The sequence below is a fragment of the Bactrocera tryoni genome, chromosome 3, assembly GCF_016617805.1.
Source record: "Bactrocera tryoni isolate S06 chromosome 3, CSIRO_BtryS06_freeze2, whole genome shotgun sequence".
NCBI lineage: Eukaryota > Metazoa > Arthropoda > Insecta > Diptera > Tephritidae > Bactrocera > Bactrocera tryoni.
Genome location: NC_052501.1, coordinates 54,985,433 through 55,009,749, shown reverse-complemented (window position 1 = coordinate 55,009,749; position 24,317 = coordinate 54,985,433). Strand labels below are relative to the sequence as shown.

General features: G+C 37.0%; 1 protein-coding gene across 2 annotated transcripts; it reads right to left on the bottom strand.

The window, feature by feature from the left end:
- Positions 1-5,373: 5,373 nt before the first annotated feature.
- On the bottom strand, positions 5,374-6,986 carry LOC120771616 (jerky protein homolog-like). 2 transcript variants are annotated; one of them, XM_040099705.1, is made up of 3 exons: positions 6,376-6,986; positions 5,845-6,321; positions 5,374-5,792 (listed from the first exon to the last, which is right to left on the bottom strand). In XM_040099705.1, the coding sequence occupies exons 1-2, from the start codon at positions 6,952-6,954 to the stop codon at positions 5,845-5,847; spliced, it is 1,056 nt and encodes a 351-aa protein (XP_039955639.1). In that variant the 5' UTR covers positions 6,955-6,986; the 3' UTR covers positions 5,374-5,792. The 2 variants fall into 2 exon arrangements, with proteins under 2 accessions (XP_039955639.1, XP_039955640.1); XM_040099706.1 differs by having other exon boundaries at positions 5,879-6,321.
- Positions 6,987-24,317: the final 17,331 nt, after the last annotated feature.

Genomic DNA, 24,317 nt, shown 5'->3' with positions numbered 1-24,317 from the left:
CACTGCTGTCGGTCTATATATTTTTGCCTGCACTATATGAAAGCAAAAAGCCATCGAATAGCAGCCGCTGGGCGAGTGAAGAAGTCAGGAGAGTAGGTATATCGGATTAAAGAATATATATGTTTTTTTTTTAATTCAAATGTGACATCATTGGTCTTGGCATAATAAAATTGATTATTTCTCATCATTGCGGTTTTCTGTAAGGAACTCTTCGTCAATCTTACTTTTAGGCTACTTCATCATCAGACTTGTTTAGGTGTCGGGTTATGGCGGAGTTTTAGCTCCTCCAATAAAAACCTGGACGCAATTCTTCATATCATCTATTGTAATTCTTTTGAAGGCACGGCAAATATAATGAGTTGTAAAAAAGTTTGAGCTTGGTTTCACCACCATCATCTAGTCCATGTTTAAACTATGCATTTAGGTGATTTCCTAATAGCCTTTCCCTTCTCAAGCTGTTGTTCTTGCAGCTGCAAAAACAAATTTTTTGTTTGAAAGAGAAATGCCGCCGAGTTGAGAATTCGAGACTGTTCCGATTTCATAGACCCGACGGTTATGAGATGATAGATAAATGCGCGTTCTAAAAAATAACCAATATACCTAGTTTTGATGCCTTAGCCTTCATTGGAGTGTGCTGCGCCTATTTCGATTATATTCATCTTCATAACGCTACCTCGAATGACGCTACGCCCGCACAAGATGGTTGTCCACAACTTTCTACCATGTCTGATATTTTGAGTACTATCCCCCATTAATAACAACTTACCATTTTATAAGTTTTATTTAATATCTGATAAGAAATTTATTTTTGGACGACTTATTGCGACCCCTAGTGTCCGGACCATGAAATAACGGAGTCTGTAACTAATTGACGTCATAATTTATAGCAAATCGCAAGTACTTGGTGCTTCTACACCTTATCGTGCTGAGCGCCTTGCTATCCTAAACCTCTTTAAACTTCGCAGACCTGAAAAAGTTTTCAAACTTTTGAAATTTTAAAACAACCTTAAGTTTAACCTTGTCGGCCCACTGACACGCCCACAAAATGGCGGAAACCGAAAACTTATAAAGTGTCATAACTAAGAAATAAATAAAGATATTAAAGTGAAATTTGGCACAGAGAATCGCATTATAGAGGGGCTCATTTGGACGTAATTTTTTTGGAAAAGTGGGCGTGGCCCCGCCCCCTACTAAGTTTTTTGTACATACCTCGGAAACTACTATAGCTATGTCAACCAAACTCTATAGAGTCGTTTGCTTCAGGCCTTTCCATATACAGTTTAAAAATGGAAGAAATCGGATAATAACCACGCCCACCTCCCATACAAAGGTTATGTTGAAAATCACTAAAAGTGCGTTAACCGACTAACCAAAAACGGCAGAAACACTAAATTCTACGGAAGAAATGGCAGAAGAAAGCTGCACCCAAGCTTTTTTTAAATTGAAAATGGGCGGGCGTGGCGTCGCCCACTTATGGACCAAAAACCATATCTCAGGAACTACTAGACCGATTTCAATGAAATTCGGTACATAATATTTTCTTAACACCCTGATGACATGTACGAAATATGGGTGAAATCGGTTAACAACCACGCCTTTTTCCAATATAACGCTATTTTGAATTCCATCTGATGCGTTCTCTGTATAATATATATACATATTAGGAAATGAAAATACAGTTGAATACTCAAAGTACACAAATTGATCTAATCTAATTCATTTTACAGCAAAATAAAAAAATATGTAAATGACGGATAATGAAATCTCGATTATCACTTTATCATGCGAGAGTATAAAATGTTCGGTGACACCTGAACTTAGTCCTTCCTTACTTGTTTTAAGTTATTATTGGCGTTTCTCTGCCATGAACCCCAAAACGAGGTAAAATCCCTAGGAGTTTGTATTAGTAGAAGCCATGAGTTCCGGATCATGATATCTCCATGAAAAATATAATATAGTGTTTGTGATATTCTGGGAAGTTGATATGAATTCTTAATCTATTAGAACAGGTTCTAGAATAATCTAGCTGTTATCAAATCTATTACTAGAATTTCACTTCAACTTTCACTTATTTACTTTGGTAACTAACCGTTTCTCTACTCTTGGGCAAGAGCAATCCTGATAAATGCTGCTTTATTTTCCAAAAAATTTTATTTCGGAGCTATACGACTTTTTCCAATTTCATCCGTTTGGAGCCAAGTCGATTCTTCGATGTCTGCTTGCGTTCTGGCGTTGGATCTTTGAACCTCCATTTAGTTCAGCAGGCGTAGGCCAACGACAAGAAATAGTGTGACTGCGAGATCCTTTCTGTGGCTAAATATTTTGTCGGACACTCTTTTTCAAAGTCTTAGGGAGGAAGGTAAGGTGTAAAAATCTTCTCACTTCATTTTCTTTTGCTCAGCTTTTGACAAACTGAGATTAAAATATCTCGATAGACGTACCAAAAATTGGCGAAACTACCACCATTTGTGGTCAGCTAATGACACTTTGTTAATTTATGAAAATCTGGTGATCCACCTTTAAGTAGTTTATGGGTAACCCAAATTATGAATGTCTGTCTAAGTGAAATTAATCGATTTTGGATCAGTCCTACGACTTGTCCCAACATAACTTAACCTATACGACTTAAGTATCTTACGGTATATGGAAATTTTTGCAATACATATTTTCAACAATCTTGAAGAATAAAGAAAAAATCAAAAATACAATGTCATAACAGTAACCATCAAAGGTTAAGTCCACTAGATTCTGATTTCACATTAATTCGAGAAATTCACATCAACTTCGAGAGAATTAAACGAACTAATTACAGTTCAGGTACGGCGCAGACAAAAAGTTGACATCGGGCCAGACATGCTAAGAACTTATAATTGTTTAAGTAACATAATTTTTTCCTTTTCTGGCGTACTTTGCCGAACCATTTCATGAAACACGTTTTTGATAAAGGTTCCCCTTCATGATCTTCTAAAAAGGTTTCTATATCAAGATATAATATTTTTACTGTTATGAACCTTTAATGTAAATGTACAACTATACATTCACACATCGTGCCGTTTCGATAAAAACTCTAAAAAACCTGGCATTTTAAACAATTTGCCGCATTTGGCCAATGCACATTAGGTCAAATGAGCGTTTTTTCTGTGCAAAAGTGATAAGAATCAAAGTGCCGTTTTACTTTTGTTGTTGTTGTTTTATAATTGGCAATACTCCAAAACAAAGGCGCGTGATTTTTGTTTGTGCTAAATATAGAGTACCGTTACACACGTGTGCATCAAAGTCAATCGATGCAATAGGGCTGACAAAATTGTTGATATTCAAAGAGAAGTGTTTCAAGCTGTAATGGAAGCGGAAAAGACAAATTTTGTAAGCTCTGAATTGATATTAAGCTACGGATTTGATAGTAGCACTGGTCAAGCTCAATTTAAGCAAACATTTAATGAGCCAGGTTCGTCAAATAGCAGCGATAGCTCTCTATTGGCTACAACAGTCATTCCTTTAAGGTTACTGCTCTCATCGGGTAAACCAATTTGGAACAACCGCGCACCGCAGTCTGTAAGATTTTGCCGTCCCATTAAACTGGAGTACATAAAAGAGGCAAAAGAAGTGGTTTTAAAAGAGCACCTGGAATTAAAAAATGAGATTAATGCCTTGAAAACCGTAACAATATCAATTGGTGATGGAAAATCTGTGGAAGTATCCTTTAAATTATTTTTAACACTAATTAATGGAAAAGTTTTAAACATTATAACTGGGACTAGATCAAACCAGGCTTGCTCCATTTGTACACCTAAGGACTTTATGAACACTATGATTACAAAAGTGAAGTATTTGATGCAAAAGAGGAAACCTTAAAATTTAGAATTAGCCCCCTTCATTGTTGGATTAGATTTTTTGAATTTCTATTACATTTAGGATATAAATGCAAAATACAAAAGTGGCAGATACGAGGAGAAGATAAGTTACCTGTCTTAAAAAGAAAAGTAGACATAGACATATGCCCAGAGTAGGAGGCTCCGGTTCCACAAATGACGGGAACACTGCTCGTCGAGCTTTTACTGAATACACTATTTTTTCGAAAATAACTGATGTTGACGAAGACCTTATCTTTTCAAAATAATTTTGATTTGTCTATCCTGCGAGTTTGAAATCAATGCAAGCAAATTTGAAATATATTGCTTTCAAACAGCAAAACGTTTTCAGGAGCTATATCCCTGGCTGCCAATGACTTCTACAGTCCATAAAGTACTAATACATTCAAGAGAAATAATAGAAAATACTGCACTTCCCATGGGGTTTTTTGGAGAACAAGCTGCTGAATCGCGACATCAAATATACAAAGCCGATAGATTACATCACGCTCGTAGAAACAACCGCACCAATAACCTATTAGACATATTTAATAGGGCTATCGATACATCAGATCCATTAATTTCCACATTTTTTAAGTAAACGCATTCAAAAGAGGAAACTTATCACACTTCCTCCTGAAGTCATTGAACTATTATGTTGCAGCGAACCCATAGAAGATTTTCAACTTAACAACCAAGATGATGACATTAATGAAACTGAGGAGGAACTTTTTAATTTAAATTTACATAATGAATTAGATTTATGTGATTAATTAATTGTTTCAGTACAAATAAAATTAATAAATGAAATAATAATGTATTGTTTTCATTAATAGCTGCAAAAGGAGTAATTTTAAATTTTGATCGTTAGAGGGTTAATTTCCACTTTTTATAATACAGTTACTCCTGCTTCTGAAATCCTTACAGGTTTTGGTTAGATTAGCATAATTTTGTGATCGTTATTAATTTTGCACAGAAAAAACGCTCATTTGACCTAATGTGCAATGATATGGAAAGTAATTTTGTGCGAATCGAATTGGTTATGAATTGATGGCGCATTGTAATTGAAATCTATGTATAATGCCTGTGAAATTTTGGTAAATATGCATATATGTATGTGTGATCCAGCGGATGCTGCAGTTGTGCGAAAAGAAACTTGGGTCAATATACATACATATATGTATGTATTGTGTAAGCTTCATAAATACTGCAGTGATTTAAATTGCAATACACTTTTCCATGAATTATTATTTAATAACTGTTTCCATGAGAAAAGTCAGAGTATTAAGTTAGTAGAAAAAAATTGCCAAAAAAATATGAAAATCAAAAATGGCGTAGCAAAAACTTTTGTAAATGACTTGAAGTTGTTTTGCTTCATTTGAAATATTTTAATTAATGAAATACAGTAAGCACTCGCGGTAACGTGAACTAATTAAAACCAAGGGAGTTCACGTTAGTGAAAATGTTCACGTTTGCGATTGTCGAATTTGAAGACGCAAAATAACTTCAAATTGCTAAATTCAGGATTTTTACACATTTAAATGTAAAAGTATTTTATTATTGCCATTAGTATGTTCATGGGTATGAACATACATATTAAATTGCGAATAAAATTTCACATTAGATTTATTCATTAAAAAAATCCGTTATCTTTTTCTGCTGGTTTTTCCTTTCTAATAGCTGAAATACTGTTTTCTCCCTTAAGCGTCTAAGTACACTCATGTCGCTTTGATCAACCATTGCATCTCCAGCCCATTGCAATGCCTTGTTAAAGATTTCAACTGCCTCACTTGCGGCAATTTTCTTTATGGGGTCTTCGGCAATACAATCATCATCGTCACTTTCTTCAATTTCATGGATTTCGGTGATTTTATGGATTTCGGTGGCATCATCAACACAAGGGTCATCGTTCCACTCTCGAATCATTGGCAATGTAAACTCAACCTAAAATAGAAAAAAGTAATAATGATATCAAAGTGAGTCGTAAAACTTCTACCTAGAGACTCAAGTCCTGAAGAAGATCAACTGACATTCGTATTAAAGAGTTTATTTCTGCACTCCATTTGTCTTTCAGGATATTTAATGGAATGTTATATTCAGGGCCCTCCTCGTTTCCCATTAAACTTAAAATGTTTTTCCAACAATTGGCAAGAGTTTCTGTGCTGACCCGATCCCATGCGACAGATAAAAGAGTAACAGCATCTTTCAACGTTACATTTTTCATTGATTCAAGCAAATCTAAATTTTTTGCTGCTATTGAAGCCAACAAACTGTTTCTGTAATATAACTTCGTTATTTTAATCGCATTTTGATCCATAGGTTGGATAAGAGGGGTGACATTTGGCGGCATAAACATGTCAATTATATTTCCATCTTCAGTTTTTAATTCTGCTTCACTTGGATGAGAGGGAGCGTTGTCAATAAGTAGTAGTGCCTTTATTGGTAAGTTCTTCCGCTTTAGAAACAATCTTACCTGGCCAAAAGCAAGAATTTATAATAATTATTAATTAAGCGAAAAATTGTTTACCTGTGGCACAAAAGATTGATGGAACCAATGTTTAAAAATGGCAGACGTCATCCCGGCTGATTTCGAGTTCTTATAATCCGTAGGGCAACTAAAGTGTTTAAAGCTGCGTGGATTTTTTGCCTTACCAATTACTAAAAGTTTAAGTTTATGTGCACCCGATGCATTTGCGCAACAGAGAAATGTTATACGCTGCTTCTCCGTCTTTGTTCTTGGAGCAGGTTTTTCATGCGATGATACATAGGTCTTATCTGGCAAAATCTTCCAGAATAAACCAGATTCGTCAGCATTATACAATTGGTCATTACATAACTCCATTTCCTCAATTTTTTGTTTTAGTTTCAGTTTAAATGGATCAACCAATTGAGGCTGCGATGAGAGTTTTTCTCCAGATACTTTAAGCAATCTAACTCCGTATCTTTTCTTAAATCTCTGGAGCCATCCGTCACTAGCATTGAATCCGGTCGCGTTTTCTTTAAGTAGGGAATGCAATTCCTTAGCCTTTTCTTTTAGCATTAATCCACTTACAGGACAATTCCTTTCGCGCATCCGGATGAACCAAAGGTATAGACTTTTTTCCATAGCTGGAAGCTCTGACGATTTTAAAGTTTTTCTTTTTCTACCGGTCCTTGGTATGTATTATTCACGCATTTTAAAATGGCTTCTTTTTTCTTTTTAATACTCTCGCAACAAAGTTGCTAAGAAGAGTATTATAGTTTTGTTCACATAACGGTTATTTGTAAGTCCTAAAACTAAAAGAGCCAGATATAGGGTTATATATACCAACGTGTTCAGGGTGACGAGTAGAGTTGAAATCCGGATGTCTGTCTGTAAGTCCGTCTGTCTGTCCGTCCGTCCGTCTGTGCGTCCGTCCGTGCAAGCTGTAACTTGAGTAAAAATTCAGATATCATGATGAAACTTGGTACACGTATTTCTTGGCTCCATAAGAAGGTTAAGTTCGAAGAGATGGGCAAAATCAGCCCACTGCCACGCCCACAAAATGGCGAAAACCGAAAACCTATAAAGTGGCATAACTAAGCCATAAATAAAGATATTAAATTGAAATTTGGCACAAAGGATCGCATTAGGGAGGGGCATAGTTGGACGTAATTTTTTTGGAAAAGTGGGCGTGGCCCCGCCCCTACTAAGTTTTTTGTACATATCTCGGAAACTACTATAGCTATGTCAACCAAACTCTACACAGTCGTTTTCTTCAGGCATTTCCATATACAGTTCAAAAATGGAAGAAATCGGATAATAACCACGCCCACCTTCCATACAAAGGTTATGTTGAAAATCACTAAAAGTGCGTTAACCGACTAACAAAAAACGTCAGAAACACTAAATTTTACGGAAGAAATTGCAGAAGGAAGCTGCTTCTAGGCTTTTTTAAAAAATTGAAAATGGGCGTGGCCTCGCCCACTTATGGACCAAAAATCATATCTCAGGAACTACTAGACCGATTTCAATGAAATTCGGTACATAATATTTTCTTAACACCCTGATAACATGTACGAAATATGGGTGAAATCGGTTCACAACCACGCCTTCTTCCAATATAACGCTATTTTGAATTCCATCTGATGCCTCTTCTGAATAATACGAGTATATACATTAGGAACCAATGATGATAGCGGAATAAAACTTTACAAAAAAAAAGGTATTTGAAAAATATGTAAATGACGTATAATGAAATCTCGATTATCACTTTATTGTGCGAGAGTATAAAATGTTCGGTGACACCCGAACTTAGCCCTTCTTTACTTGTTTCTTTTTAATACTACATATTATTGACTTAGCGACATATATATTTTTATACTCTCGCAACAAAGTTGCCAAAGAGAGTATTATAGTTTTGTTCACATAACGGTTGCTTGTAAGTCCTAAAACTAAGAGAGTCAGATATAGGGTTATATATACCAAAGTGATCAGGGTGACGAGTAGAATCGAAATTCGGATGTCTGTCTGTCCGTCCGTCCGTCTGTCCGTCCGTCCGTCCGTGCAAGCTGTAACTTGAGTAAAAATTGAGATATCATGATGAAACTTGGTACACGTATTCATTGGCTCCATAAGAAGGTTAAGTTCGAAGATGGGCAAAATCGGCCAACTGCCACGCCCACAAAATGGCGGAAACCGAAAACCTATAAAGTGTCATAACTAAGCCATAAATAAAGATATTAAAGTGAAATTTGGCACAAAGGATCGCATTAGGGAGGGGCATATTTGGAAGCAATTGTTTTGAAAAGTGGGCGTGGCCCCGCCCCCTACTAAGTTTTTTGTACATATCTCATAAACTACTATAGCTATGTCAACCAAAGTCTACAGAGTCGTTTTCTTCAGTTATTTCCATATACAGTTCAAAAATGGAAGAAATCGGATAATAACCACGCCCACCTCCCATACAAAGGTTATGTTGAAAATCACTAAAGGTGCGTTAACCAACTAACAAAAAATGTCAGAAACACTAAATTTTACGAAAGAAATGGCAGAAGGAAGCTGCACCCAAGCTTTTTAAAATTGAAAATGGGCGTATTTCGCCCACTTATGACCAAGAAACCATATCTCAGGAACTACTAGACCGATTTCAATGAAATTCGGTATATAATATTTTCTTAACACCCTGATGACATGTACGAAATATGGGTGAAATCGGTTAATAACCACGCCTTTTTCCAATATAACGCTATTTTGAATTCCATCTGATGCCTTTTCTGTATAATATACACATTAGGAACCACCGATGATAGCGGAATAAAACTTTAAAAAACACAAATACGGTTTTTGAAAAATATGTAAATGACTGATGATGAAATCTCGATTATCACTTTATGCGAGAGCATAAAATGTTCGGTGACACTTCAATGTAAAAAAAAGCGTGTTCACGTTAGCCCGTGTTCACGTTAGACGGTGTTCACGTTACCGCGAGTGCACTGTATATTTATTTTTTGAAGTAAAGAAGGCCCAATCTTGTAACGTGTCATTGGTTCAGATTACGTATTTTAATTAAAAAATATACGGCTAAGTTCGGGTGTCACCGAACATTTTATACTCTCGCATGATAAAGTGATAATCGAGATTTCATTATACGTCATTTCCATATTTTTCAAATACCGTATTTGTATAATTACATTTGACGTTGGCATGTTTAAGCAGCGCTAATCTACCTATGTATATACTACTATTGTATATATTGAACATACTATCGGGTGATTTTTTAAGAGCTTGATAACTTTTTTAAAAAAAAAAACGCATAAAATTTGCAAAATCTCATCGGTTCTTTATTTGAAACGTTAGATTGGTTCATGACATTTACTTTTTGAAGATAATTTCATTTAAATGTTGACCGCGGCTGCGTCTTAGGTGGTCCATTCGGAAAGTCCAATTTTGGGCAACTTTTTCGAGCATTTCGGCCGGAATAGCCCGAATTTCTTCGGAAATGTTGTCTTCCAAATCTGGAATAGTTGCTGGCTTATTTCTGTAGACTTTAGACTTGACGTAGCCCCACAAAAAATAGTCTAAAGGCGTTAAATCGCATGATCTTGGTGGCCAACTTACGGGTCCATTTCTTGAGATGAATTGTTCTCCGAAAGTTTTCCCTCAAAATGGCCATAGAATCGCGAGCTGTGTGGCATGTAGCGCCATCTTGTTGAATCTATCAAACTTTTTGTTGCCAAAAATGGAAGAACTGAACTTGGTTGACATGTGGTTTCAACAAGATGGCGCTACATGCCACAGCTCTGATACTCTTTAAACTTCGAGGCTGCTCTTCGCCGCTGGATTGACCGCCAGAGTACCGTCTTTGCTGCTGGGCATTGACACTATTAAAGTGATAATCGAGATTTCATTATCCGTCATTTACATATTTTTCAAATACCGTATTTGTGTAAAGTTTTATTCCGCTATCACCATTGGTTCCTAATGTATATACGGATATGTATTATACAGAGAAGGCATCATATGGAATTCAAAATAGCGTTATATTGGAATAAGGCGTGGTTGTAAACCGATTTCACCCATATTTCGTACATTTCATCAGGGTGTTAAGAAAATATTATATACCGAATTTCATTGGAATCGGTTGAGTAGTTCCTGACATATGGTTTTTGGTCCATAAGTAGGTGGCGCCACGCCCATTTTCAATTTTTAAAAAAGCCTGGGTGCAGCTTCCTTCTGCCATTTCTTCCGTAAAATTTGGTGTTTCTGACGTTTTTTGTTAGTCGATTAACGCACTTTTAGTGATTTTCAACATAACCTTTGTGTGGGAGGTGGGCGTGGCTATTATCCGATTTCTTCCATTTTTGAACTGTATATGGAAATGCCTGAACGAAACAACTCTATAGAGTTTGGTTGACATAGCTATAGTAGTTTCCGAGATATATACAAAAAACTTAGTAGGAGGCGGGACCACGCCCACTTTTCCAAAAAAATTACGTCCAAATATGCCCCTCCCTAGTGCGATCCTTTGTGCCAAATTTCACTTTAATATCTTTATTTATGGCTTAGTAATGACACTTTATAAGTTTTCGGTTTTCGCCATTTTGTGAGCGCGGCAGTGTTCCGATTTTGCCCATCTTCGAACTTAACCTTCTTATGGAGCCAAGAAATACGTGTACCAAGTTTCATCATGATATCTCAATTTTTACTCAAGTTACAGCTTGCAAGGACGGACAGACGGACGGACGGACGGACGGACAGACGGACAGATAGACATCCGGATTTCGACTCTACTCGTCACCCTGATCACTTTGGTATATATAACCCTATATCTGACTCTTTTAGTTTTAGGATTTACAAACAACCGTTATGTGAACAAAACTATAATACTCTCCTTAGCAACATTGTTGCGAGAGTATAATTATTTTATGATTTTTAAATAATTTTAATAGCTGAATAATATGTATACTGAGTCATTAAAAATTGTTTGTTAAGTATTATATGTAAATATGAGGCACTCGCTTTTAACACAATTAAGCTTATTTAAAAGAGTTGCAGATTATTTATTATTTTTGGGCAGAAGGGATATTAAAATTGAAATTTTAGAGAAAAATTTAAAAAAATATTGAATTATGTATTTAATAATGAAACATTCTTAAATTGTATGGTTAAATTTAAGTGAACTAAGGGTAACGTCGTTTTAACAGTTGACAATTTTGTTGAAAAGAAAGTTACCAAAAGTTGCTTAGTATTTTTGTAAGTCTAAGCTACATAATATTACATGTAAATAGGTGGCAATCTTTTATATATAATATGTAACAAATAATGCGAATTTAAATAAAAGTAACTAGAAATATACATATTTTTTAACTAATTACAAATGTAGGTAATATGTACTTATGACTTAAATTCTATTCCTAACTAGTGATTTTTCGAACATGTAGATATATCTAGATATATCAATATAAATTCTAAAATAACTTCAAACATTTTCAATAAACATTTCTAAAATAAATTAAAAATTTTAATAAACTTTTTGATTTTGTTTACAACGTTTTTTAATGTGGTAGTTTGCAACACTGCTCAGTGGATTAAAAATTGTGGAATTTTCTATTTGCATTTTTTTTTTCAATTTATGTTTTTCAAATAAGTGAAATAAATTTTTTGTGTTCTGACTGCCAACGCTGTCAAATTTTTGTTTAATTTTAATTTTTTTTGGAGTTATACTTCTTATGCGAGTTCGGAAAAGGTTGCGTTAAATGTTTAACGCTTACATACATATTTACGCTAGCTTGCTGGCGAAGATGTTCGAGCAGCAAGGGAAGCGGTGACAATCGACGATCGTTTGTTAGTTTCTTTCGGCACAGCTCGGATTTTCTACCGGCAACACAATGTTGTGACGCTTTGTCGTCGTGTCAGTGCTTTGACACATTGACTCTTTGACAAAGCGTGAGTTTCGGCCATGCGTAAGATGCGTGCGACATTTGTTACTATGAACGTACATATGTACATATGTATGTATGTGGCTCGCATTTGGTTTCGCAAACATACAGACAAATGCGCCAAAGAAATAATATATGGGCCATTCCATCAATTGGCGTCAAGGTTTCGTACCCGTGGTTCTCCGATTTTGACGAAACTTTAGAATATCATAATATAGACCAAAATAAGAATACCTGTAAACTTTTTAGTGGTCAAAGTTGCTCCATTGTTTTCAAATTAAGATCAAACAAAAAAATGACTATTTCTTTTATTTTTTAACGACCTCAAAATTGAGAGAAAAAAATTTTGCAGTTATCCAATTTTATGTAAAAAAATCTCAGCTTTCTGATAAACATATTTTCAAAATCCAAAAAAATTTTCAAAATCTAAAAAAACATTTTTTTTTCCAAAAATCCCGTTTTTTGTGCTTTTCCTCCAAATTTTTTTCAAAATTTACTTTTTCATTCGATTCATAGTTCAATTTTACATAAGAATCAGTGTTCAAAAATATGGGACTCTGATCCCATGAACAGCAAAAAAATTCAAAGTTGTCGCTCAAAATAAAAAAAAAAACATTTTTCCAAAAATCCCATTTTTTGTGCTTTTCCACCAAATTTTTTTCAAAATTGACTTTCCCATTCGATTCCTCGTTAATTTTTACATAAGAATCAGTGTTCAAAAGTATGGGGCTCTGATCCCGTGAACAACAAAAAAAAAATGCAAAGTTGTCGCTATACGGCGCATATTTTTATGAAAGAAGACACTGATTTCTTCATTAATTCAAGTCTAAGAATACAATTTCAAATTTACTTCCTTCACAGAACCTTCTAAGCCAGTGTTTCCCAAAGTGGGCGATAACTCCTTGTGGGCGCTGCAGGTATCAAGGGGGGCGGTAAGAGACCCAGAAAGAAAATGGGGGCGTTGTGTAGAGGCCTGGGGGTTATTTGTAATTTTATTTAGCTAAGAGGCCTCTTAGACAACGACTACATGAGCTCTCGACTCTCAACAACAACTTGTGAACATCAACTAATACATATACATAAATAAAAATGAATCGCCAAAATGTACATATGTACGCTCATAACTCACTAACGCCTGGACCAATTTGGCCAATTCTTTTTCTTAAATGTTCGTTGAAGTTCAAAGATGGTTTTTACGACCGCACGCACGCATTCTTCTTTGGATGAGGATGGTGATTACACCAGATCAAATTGACGAAATCATTTCAGCGGAAATTCCTGATTCAGAGATAGATCCAGAATTATACGAAGTGATGAAAACCAATATGGTTCATGGACTTTGGGAACCTTACAATCCCACTTTGGTTTGTATGTCTGACAATAAATGCACGAAACACTACTCATGTGCTTTTTCAATAAATGAAGTAATAACTAGCGTGCTTCATAAACCGGCCCCAGATATTATCCGAAAAATTCCTTTGAGTAATAATTCTGTGCAAAGCCGAATTGATGAAATGGCTGAAAACATTGAAGAATCATTGTACGGTCACCTGAGGTCAAGTCAATTTTCAATTCAGCTGGATGAGTCCACTTTACCAACTAATGAAGTATTGTTGTTGTCTTACGTGAGTTTTATTAAAGATGAGAAAATATGTGAAGAACTATTATTTGATAGAAATTTAGAGACCGATACAAAAGGCGAAACCATATTCAATATATTGGAAAAGTTTTGTGATCAGAAAGAAATTCCTTTGAAAAATATTATTTCCGTTGCTACGGATGGCGCTCCGGCTATGACAGGGTGCCATAAAGGCTTCATGGTGTATTTAAAAAATAAAATTCCAAATGTCCTTGGTGTACATTGCGTTATTCATAGACAACATTAAGTTGCTAGAAACTTAAGTGAAAAACTATTTCAATCACTATAATATGTCATCAAAGCTGTCAATAAAAAGCTCTTTGAATGATAGATTATTTCATCAGCTTTGTGTTACTAATGACAAGGATTTCAAGACAAGCTCATAACATCAAAGAATGATATAGCTTACATGACAGACCTGTATAAATTGTTCAACGTTCATAAAAATCAATTCCAACAAGTAAGGAAGGGCTAAGTTCGAGTGTCACCGAACATTTTATACTCTCGCATGGTAAAGTGATAATCAGCGAGATTTCATTATTCGTCATTTAAATATTTTTCAAATACCGTATTTTTGTAAAGTTTTATTCCGCTATCATCATTGGTTTCCTAATGTTTATACTCGTATTATACAGAGAAGGCATCAGATGGAAATTCAAAATAGCTTTATATTAGGAAGAAGGCGTGGTTGTGAACCGATTTCACCCATATTTCGTACATGTCATCAGGGTGTTAAGAAAACATTATATACCGAATTTCATTGAAATCGGTCTAGTAGTTCCTGAGATATGGTTCTTGGTCCATAAGTGGGCGGCGCCACGCCCATTTTCAATTTTTAAAAAAAGCCTGGTGCAGCTTCCTTCTGCCACTTCTTCCGTAAAATTTAGTGTTTCTGACGTTTTTTATGAGTCGGTTAACGCACTTTTAGTGATTTTCAACATAACCTTTGTATGGGAGGTGGGCGTGGTTATTATCCGATTTCTTCCATTTTTTTGAACTGTATATGGAAATGCCTTGAAAAAACGGCTCTGTAGAGTTTGGTTGACATAGCTATAGTAGTTTCCGAGATATGTACAAAAACTTAGTAGTAGGGGGCAGGGCCACGCCACTTTTCCAAAACAATTGGGTCCAAATATGCCCCTCCCTAATGCGATCCTTTGTGCCAAATTTCACTTTAATATCTTTATTTATGGCGGATTATGACACTTTATAGGTTTTCGGTTTCCGCCATTTTGTGGGCGTGGCAGTGGGTCGATTTGGCCCATCTTCGAACTTAACCTTCTTATGGAGCCAAGGAATACGTGTACCAAGTTTCATCATGATATCTCAATTTTACTCAAGTTACAGCTTGCACTTGACGGACGGACGGACGGACAGACGGACGGACAGACGGACGGACAGACGGACGGACAGACAGACATCCGGATTTCGACTCTACTCGTCGCCCTGATCACTTTGTTATATATAACCCTATATCTGACTCTTTTAGTTTTAGGACTTACAAACAACCGTTATGTGAACAAAACTATAATACTCTCGTTAGCAACATTGTTGCGAGAGTATAAAATCTTGCAATTGTACCCTGGATTGTGGTCAATCGTTCAACGATTCTTGATAGCATTCCCATCGTCATATTTGTGTGAACGTTGATTCAGTGCTGTGACAACACTGCTTACTAAAAATAGAAATCGTTTGCTTGTTACCGAACGTGGCGACTTGCGACTGTTCTTGAGTAAATTGGAACCTGATAGTAACAAAATTATTAAACAGCATCAGATTCACCCTTCACATTAGCTTTTATATATGGATCGATTATTTTAGTTTTATTTTTAATAAAATATTTTCTGTTTTAATACTATAAAGTTGTGTTTCAATAATCATTATTTTTGGCAGGTGGAGCCCGTAAGAGTTAACTTGAGACCTAAGCGCCGTTGTATGTTACCTTCTGCGCTTAGGTTTCAAGTTGCTGGTTATAGTAAAAGTTTCGTTTAGAATTCTCCGTTAATATACATATATAGGTCACAATAATTAATTTGAAGTTGTAGTGGTTTTTCAATAGGTGAAATGGGGGCGCTAAAAAATATTTATTCTCAAAGTGGGCGGTAGAAAAAAATAAGTTTGGGAACCACTGTTCTAAGCGAACAGACTGCGCCGTATAGCGACATCTTTGCATTTTTTTTTGCTGTTCATGGGATCAGAGTTCCCATACTTTTGAACACTGATTCTAATGTAAAATTTAACGAGGAATCGAATGGCAAAGAAAAAGGTTGCAATGTAGGCTTGCGGAGTTAAGATGATGCAAGACAAACCACTAATTGACAAGGCATACTATACGAGAGCCAAAAATGGGGGTTTTATTTCTACAGCTGCTACATACCGCCAAGTATACCACATGCTGAATATGAAAAAATACTTGACGACTTGGTAAAGGATGCGATGACAACTACACCTAATACAATTACAGGTGACTTTTATGCCTGGGCGCTAGAATGGGGCAGCAAAAATACAAATTTGAGAGGTAGCGCATAACTTAAAGCATTTGCTGTTCTGGACGTAGTACTGCTTAATACAGGAAGACAAAATACCTTCGAGAAGAATGGGCGTGGCTTCATTATCGATATATTTCTCGCCAGCAGAGTGCTATATTTATACATAGACTGGCGGATATGCGACATATAGTATATACCCAAAGTGAGCATGTGGCTATAATGTTAAGTATCAGCAAGAGCATGCAACAGCGAAATGTTTGCCACCAAAAGGTGCAGTCCAAGGGGTGGAGAATTGAAACCCTAGATGAGGAGCTTTTAAGTTAATGCTGGATGGAAACATAAACGGATGTGATGACATTAACCAACAGGCTAAATTGTTGGTGCAACTATGCCGCTATGAATAAAACGAGGACAGCCGCACAGAGAAAGCCAGCTTATTGGTGGAATCGAGAAATCGAATCTCTGAGAAGTGATAGTCACAAAGCGAGGCGCCGTTTTCAACGAAGCATAGGCAGCTTAGATTGTGACAGCTTGCGAGAATTCAGAAAGAAACGCAACGACTTAAAAAAGGCAATTAAAGAGAGCAAAATGATATGTTTCAAAGAATTATGGGAAAAAGTGGACGAAAATCCGTGAGGCGCAGCGTATAGGATTGTAATGTCAAGGATTAAAGGTGACAAATGTCAAGCGCCTACATGCCCTTCATTACTCAGAAATGTTGTGAAACCCTTTTCCCTCACCAAAACCAAGAAGAAGGAAATTTTTATCGCGACGAAGTCGTAAATGCGCCAGAAATCACTGAGCAGGAAGTTGTTCAAGCTGCTGAGTGCTTTGAAAATAGCAAAGCAGCAGGATTTGATGGTATTCCGAATTGGGCTGTTAAAATTGCGATCAGCTATCATCCACATCCATTTTCGGATTTGTACACACGTTGCCTTCATGAAGGAGTGTTTCCAAAAAATTGGAAAGTACAACGGCTGGTACTCCTACAGAAGCCAAACAAGCCGGCAGGAGAACCAAGCTTCTATCGACCGCTCTGATCTGGGCAAAATCCTGGAGCGGATAATCTGTACCCGTCTAGAAAATCATTTAGAAGGAGATGGTGGTCTCTCTGATAACCAATATGGCTTTGATGCAATCAAGAGGTTACAGCAGAAGAGGCTATTGAAGGGGGCCGTCGCCCCGGGCGCAACGTCGTGGGGGCAGCAAAACGATCTTCGCTAGATCGTTTCGAAAATTCGAGAATTATTTTCTTGCAGTTGTGGGTTGTTGGTTTTCTGAGGAAAGATAAGTACGCAGAAAGCAGTTTTTTTTTATTTGACAACTTTACTACTTATTTATTGAATCTACCCTGCTTAAGAGCCTAACAATAAGTTTTCGAATCTTAAACTACTCACTTAATTTACACCCTACATGGGTGATTATTTTTTAAACTGGGCCTAAAATATATTACGTCTGGGCTGGTAAGTCCATTCTACGTAATCTTGAGCTCCTGTTCACATGCAATAACGATCTTGCTAGTTGGTTTGGGTGAACCGAAAGTTTCAATGCATATTTCGCGCTTCGTTGCTCTATTTTAGTTCGTACGTCTGGAATTCTTAAGTCGCGTTGGATGTTCTCATTTCGGATATACCACGGTGCTCCGGTGATTATACCAAGAATTTTTGAATGCGCACGACGAAGAATTCCGATGTTGCTGCTACTCGCGTTGCCCCACAGCTCACACCTATAGGTCTAGATTGGTTTTAAAACTGTGTTGTATATAATGACTTTATACTCCAGACTCAGGGCTCAGCGAGAGTTAATAAGCCAGTACAAAGAACATGCCTTTAACTTAAGGTAAGTTCTTTTAGCCTCTATGTGGTTTCGCCAAGTAAGTCGCCTATCCAGATGGGCCCCTAGGTAAGTAACATGATTGCTTTGTGGTATTTATACGTTGTTCAGTGTCAAAGGCGAACAGCTGCTCTTGTTTAGGGTAAATGTAACGTGCTTACATTTTTGCTCGTTAACCTTTATCCTCCAGTTTGCGAGCCAGTTGGCCACAGCTTCAATATGATTTTCTAGGAGCGCATTTGCATGAATTGGGCACTTGGAGTGGCTGATTATTGCAGTGTCATCGGCAAAAGTAGACATAGTCAAGCGGTCGTTTACCGGGATATCTGAAGTGTATAAAACATGTAACATTGGGCCAAGAACACTGCCTTGTGGTACACCAGCTTCAATCGTTTGGGCTTCAGATGTAGTGGTGTTACATCGAACTACAAAATTTCGATCATAGAGGTAGGACTTAAACAGTTCGTGGGTGTTTTGCGTTAGTAGCATTTTTATTTTGTGCATAAGATCATCTAACCATACTCGATCAAAAGCCTGCGCGACATCAAGAAATATTGCAGAACAATATTCCCGTTTTTCAAAAGCTGTTCGAATTTCAGATGTGATCCTATGTACTTGCTCGATCGTTCCATGTTTTTCCCTGAAGCCAAATTGGTGAAATGGTATTAAGTTCTGGATTTGAAGATGTGGCTTAATGCGGAGCATAAGAAGTCTTTCAAATAATTTCGACATGCACGATAACATGCTGATGGTCCTATAGAAGGATGGCTGCGTTTCGTCCTTTACCGGCTTAGGTATCATCGCTGTAGTTGACTTTTTCCATTCTTGAGGAAAGTGAGCTTGTTTTGTGATTGCATTGAAAAACATACAGATGCAGATTATAGCACAATTTGCTAGCTCAATAATCATTTTTGGAGTAATTAAGTCGTGCCCAGGAACTTTTTTTGGCTCCAATTTCTCCATAATTATTTTTGATATCTCTCTTCATCTCTTCAGGTACGAATTTCACTGGCTCAGATTCCATCAAATAGGGTACGGTTGGAAGTGTAAAGTCATTAGTTTCTGGGTTTGGCTGGAAGACATTTTTTAGATGAGCAGCCAAGGTTGCTGACTTTTCTGCATCACTCCGAGCCCATTTGCCATTATTGTCACGTATTGGCATTTCACACTCTATTGGCGCACTTAGGGTTTGATGTGCTTTCCACAACGGGTGTTTTGTACTAGTCGGTGACAGATTTTGAATATACTGGTACTGCGCACGCTGTTCCAAGCTTCTGAGGGCTCTCGTCAGTGCATGTGTGGCCGCTTTCAACAGTTGTTTTGAGGCTGGTGATCTATGAACCTGCCTCTCTCTTCGTAGGCGTCGTTTTTGTAATACTAGTATTTCAATTTCCCTATTAGTTAAGCTATGCTTTTTGTTTTCCATATAACCTTTTTGAGGAGTTGAAATTTTGGCGGCTGTTATAATGGTTGATTCGAATGCTGCAATGGTGTTTTCAATATCGACCGGAGTATCTAAATTTGGTTCTAACTGTGTGCTGATGTATTTTTTGTACTTTAACCAGTTTGTAGCTTTTAATGTGAGCATATAGGGTAACTCTTTATAGCGTGACTGATGCCGCAAAGTGAAGAGAACTGGTGAGTGGTCTGATGAGAGATCTGCTCTTGTTTCTGCAGTAATAAGGCTGTGAGGAACTTTCCTAGTTACTGCGAAGTCAATTAAATCTGGCAGCTTTTTCGGGTCTGCCTGCCAATATGTAGGCTTTCCAGGAGACACGAAGTCCAGTTTGTTTCTTTTACATATAAGGGCGTTATATAATTGCTTGCCTTTAGGGTTACATAACCGGGAACCCCAGTGAGGGTGTGTTGCATTATAATCACCTGCAGCAAGAAAGCACTCTCCCAGCGAGCTGAAGAAATCTATAAATTGCTTTTCTGTAATCGTGAAACGTGGGGGACAATAAACGGCGGACAAAGTAATGTCACCTTGCTTTGTCTGCACGCATATTGATGTTGCTTGCAGATAATTCTCAGCAGTTTCAGTTAAAGAATGGTGTTTAATGCGACTTCTGATTAAGATACCAGTTCCACCATGCCTTTCCATCTGGATGATTCGTACAATAGAAGGTATATCCCGATACATTAAAGTTATATTTATTGGTTAGATGAGTTTCTGCAAGAAGCATTATATCAATTTCCTTGTCGTTGAGAAATCTTGACAGCTCTAGTTTATGGCGATGTATACCATTTGCATTCCATAAAACAATTTTAAGCGAGCTCATTATTCTGAACTTAGCAAGCGGTTGCAGCAGTGTGTTTTGCTTTCGCATAAGTTCTTGCATTGTGTTCTGCGTGAATGTTATGAAGTTCATCATGCTATGTTGCATTGACGCTATCATTGCTTCGATATTCGATTGACTACCGGATTGAACGTGGGGCTGTTGTCCTTGCGGCTCAATAAGACTCGCTGTTATTGTGGTTGTGGGTTTTCCTAGGCCTGATTTTAGGACGTTTGCAAACGATACGCCCGTGACTTTTTTTGATGGAGCTGTCAGCGGATTCACATTGGAGGACACAAAGTTCGGTACATTATGATTGCGTTCGGAGACTACACGTTGGTTGATCCGATTTTTTAGCTCCTTGTAGACTGGACATCCTCTGTAGTTGGCTGTGTTGTTTCCACCGCAGTTTCCATACTTTTTGGCATTTGGGTCTTTTTTGTTTGACGTGCAAGTGGCAGAATCATGCAACTCTCCACAAGCTACACACACTGCGCGAAGTGTGCAGTAAGACCTGGTGTGACCATACTCTTGGCAATTGGTGCATTGTACAGGGCCGTTTCTTTTATGCGGTTCCTCCACAGTGATCCTACGATGCAGCAAATATTGAAGATTGTAAATGGGGTGAACACAATTTTTTCCAAGTTGTTTGTTTTCTGGTTCTAGCTCAACTTTGAACATAGGCTGTGGAATTTTGTTTTTATTAAAAATATTTGCAACATTTTTGGTGTTAAAAGCCGTGATCTTTAAGTGCTTCGTGGATTTCCATTGGTTCAACACTTGGCTCAATACCTTTAATAACAACTTACAGGCCTCTCGCACTTTTAAGTTGATAAGTGTAAAATTTAATCTGTTTCTCATTTAGGTATTTGGACAATGTACGAAAGTTCTGTTCGGAGTATATTTGCACTTTCGTTTCTCGAATGTTTCCCTTCGACAGCGGAACTATATGAAAGTTATTATTGCCGATAAGTTCAGTAAATATTTTAACAAGAGCGCCAGAGTTTTCCTCTCTTACGTATATTGGCGGTGGTTTAGTGTTAGTGACCTTTGTAAGACTTTCAGGAGTTTTGTTACTCTCACCGTCAACGTTGTCACTTAAAAGCGCAACTCGATTTGTGCTTGATGGCTCAGATGCATTTCCACGGTTTATTTTTTGCTTTTTGCGTTTGTTGAGTTTTGCGGACTAAGCTTACGCTTGATGGTAATGTATCGATCCATTCCGGTCTGTATAGCCACTTTTTTAGGTGTTTGGGTTTTCTTATCTTGCGCTTTGCTTTTGTTGCCGGAGTCAGAACATGCACCGACCTTAACTTGTACAACATCATCAGGCATAACGAGCTCTGAAGTTGGAATCGTTGACATTGAGCAAGATCGGACTTTTAAATTTGTAGGGGGTTGAAGGGTGGACGATGAGTTAGATTTTACGCTTTCACTGTCACTCTGAGACCTGATGGAAAAGTATGCATTGTTGCGCTGGACGGAGAGCCGGCGTGCATCTTGTTCTCGTTGTCTCTGGGCACGGATATCGCTTTGGCTCATGATGTTATCATTTAATATGTTTTTTTATTTTTTATTTTTATTTTTTATTTTTTATTTTTTTTTTACACTTTACGTGCAGTGTTTGTTTATGTTTAACGTTCACAGGTTACGTTAAGTTATATGAACTGCCTTATCAACTGCTTTACCGACTGTAAATGTAGAAATGATCCTGACCACTTACAACTCTGCGTAGACAGATGGTTTGCCGTGTGACAGAAACAGCTGATAAGCACTTCAGATATGCGAAGGAGAATTTTTCCGCAAAAATTAATTGAGTGTTTTTTTGTTTTTTTTTTTGTTTTATAATTGTAAGTTTTTACAATCAAACATTTATGGATTCCAAACACCAATGCACCAAGCAAATTGTTGTACACGAGGTGCCAACGATGATGAGGATCTCCAGCGAATCTGCCTGCAAGCTTTCACAGCCTGGAATTCACGTAAGTTAACACAAATTGAGGAGCACACTCGATTGTTGACCGTACACTTTGACCGTTGTTTCTCAAAAGAAGAAGAAACAATTGTTGATTTGATGTTTCTTCGCAAAACCAGGTTTGCCATATTCACATTTTTTTGAAAAAAAGTATCAAAAATTAGTACTAGATTTCTTGAGAGCTGCTTCCTAGCACAAGTAAATTTATCGCAGGAAAGTTTCTTGACCGTTTCTTAAGCGTTTTTTTATATGAAGTTTTTACGTTTCTTGAGAGCTGCGTACTAAGCTATAGGGCAAACTGTAAGAGCGACACATTGCGACAAAAAAACAGTATCTTTATTTTTGCTCTGTCGTCGCTACGTGTCACTCTCACAGTTACCCTATGCTTTGAATGCAACAAATACTTTTATTTCTCCAAATTTTCAAAAATGGCATTTAAAAACTCCAATTCGGGCAAAAATTCCTGCAAATTGAGTCAAAAGTGTACAAGATATAGGGCGAAATTGGGTTTTTTCTATGGCTTTTAATTTCATGTCTTGTAAATTTACTATCAATTTCCTCAAAACCCGTATTGTGAGAATTTTGGAACTTCAGATTTGCGTGGCTTCTAGTTCCTAAATTTTATATACTTAATATCGAAGATATTTTGTAAAAATTCACTTTTGATCGAACCACCTCATGAAACTTGTAGGTAGGTAGATAAAGGGGGGCGGCAAAACATCCTTGGCCCTGGGCGCCCGAAGTTGCAGCTACGCCACTGTATTTGAAATAATGATATCTCAATAATCACTGTAGATGTTAAGATGATCTGCCAGTTAACATAAAGTAGAGCACATTGTAGTTAAAATCTTGGATAATTGGATTAATATTAGAATAATACCATATTAAATAAGTAAGTATTATATTAGATAATATATTGTGGGCAAAACTTTTTTTTTTTACCTTCTTGGTATTTAGTATACGATTATCTTTCTGAATAAACGAAATTACTGAACAAAGAAGTTCCATTAAATTTCTGGTGCCGAAACCTTCAGAATATTGGAAAAGGTCTTCGGTTAAAATTGTTTGTCGCAAGAGGGTCGAGAAGGCGTTGACGGCGAACCACGTCTTGCACGGCCATCAGCATCAAGTGATAATCAACACGTCAATAAAATAAAAGAATTGATGCTTGCCAATCGACTATTAACAGTTAGAGATCTTAATGGCACTGTTGGAATATGGGAAAGGATCAATGAAAATCTATTTGAAAGATCATTTGGGCCTAAGAAAAGTGAAAGCACGATTGGTTCCAAAATCACTAAATTTTTTAAAAAACAGTGTCGCACTAACGTCTGCAAAACAATGCTTTCCGTCTACCAGGATGATATGAAAAGTATTATTACTGACGACGAGTTTTCGATCCTAAATCCTTCCTAAAGTCGGATTCCACGACCCCTATTGCTCCAATACAATTATAAATTGGAAGTTTTTTTGAGCCTATACATCCTGAATACAAAAGTCGAATATATTGAAGGGGGTAATTCCTCGGGAATTACTATCTCGAAGAAATTTTCAGGATTAATAAAATATATAGAAAGTCACCTTGCTTACTGATAAATGTACCGTTAAAGTAAACAGAATATACAGGGTTTGTCCGGAAAGTAATAGGACTGATTTGCTTCCGCCGCGATTGTACATCGGAGCGTTCGTGCACCAGCTGGATTCGGTAGAGGGCGGTCCTAGCTAACGAATGAGTGGCTAGTCAGTTGTCTCCGAGCACCCGGAGAGTCAGGACAAACATTTTCGCGCGACGTGTTTATGTGAGTGGTGTAAGCAGCGTTCGTTAGAGCAGAGGTACGGGATTAAATTCTGTGT

Coding starts and splice junctions, on each gene's coding strand:
- LOC120771616 (XM_040099705.1), bottom strand. CDS start 6,954: ATGGAAAAAAGTCTATACCTTTGGTTCATCCGGATGCGCGAAAGGAAT. Junction 6,322..6,375: donor ATCAATCTTTTGTGCCACAG/GTAAACAATTTT, acceptor GCTTTTGGCCAG/GTAAGATTGTTTCTAAAGCG.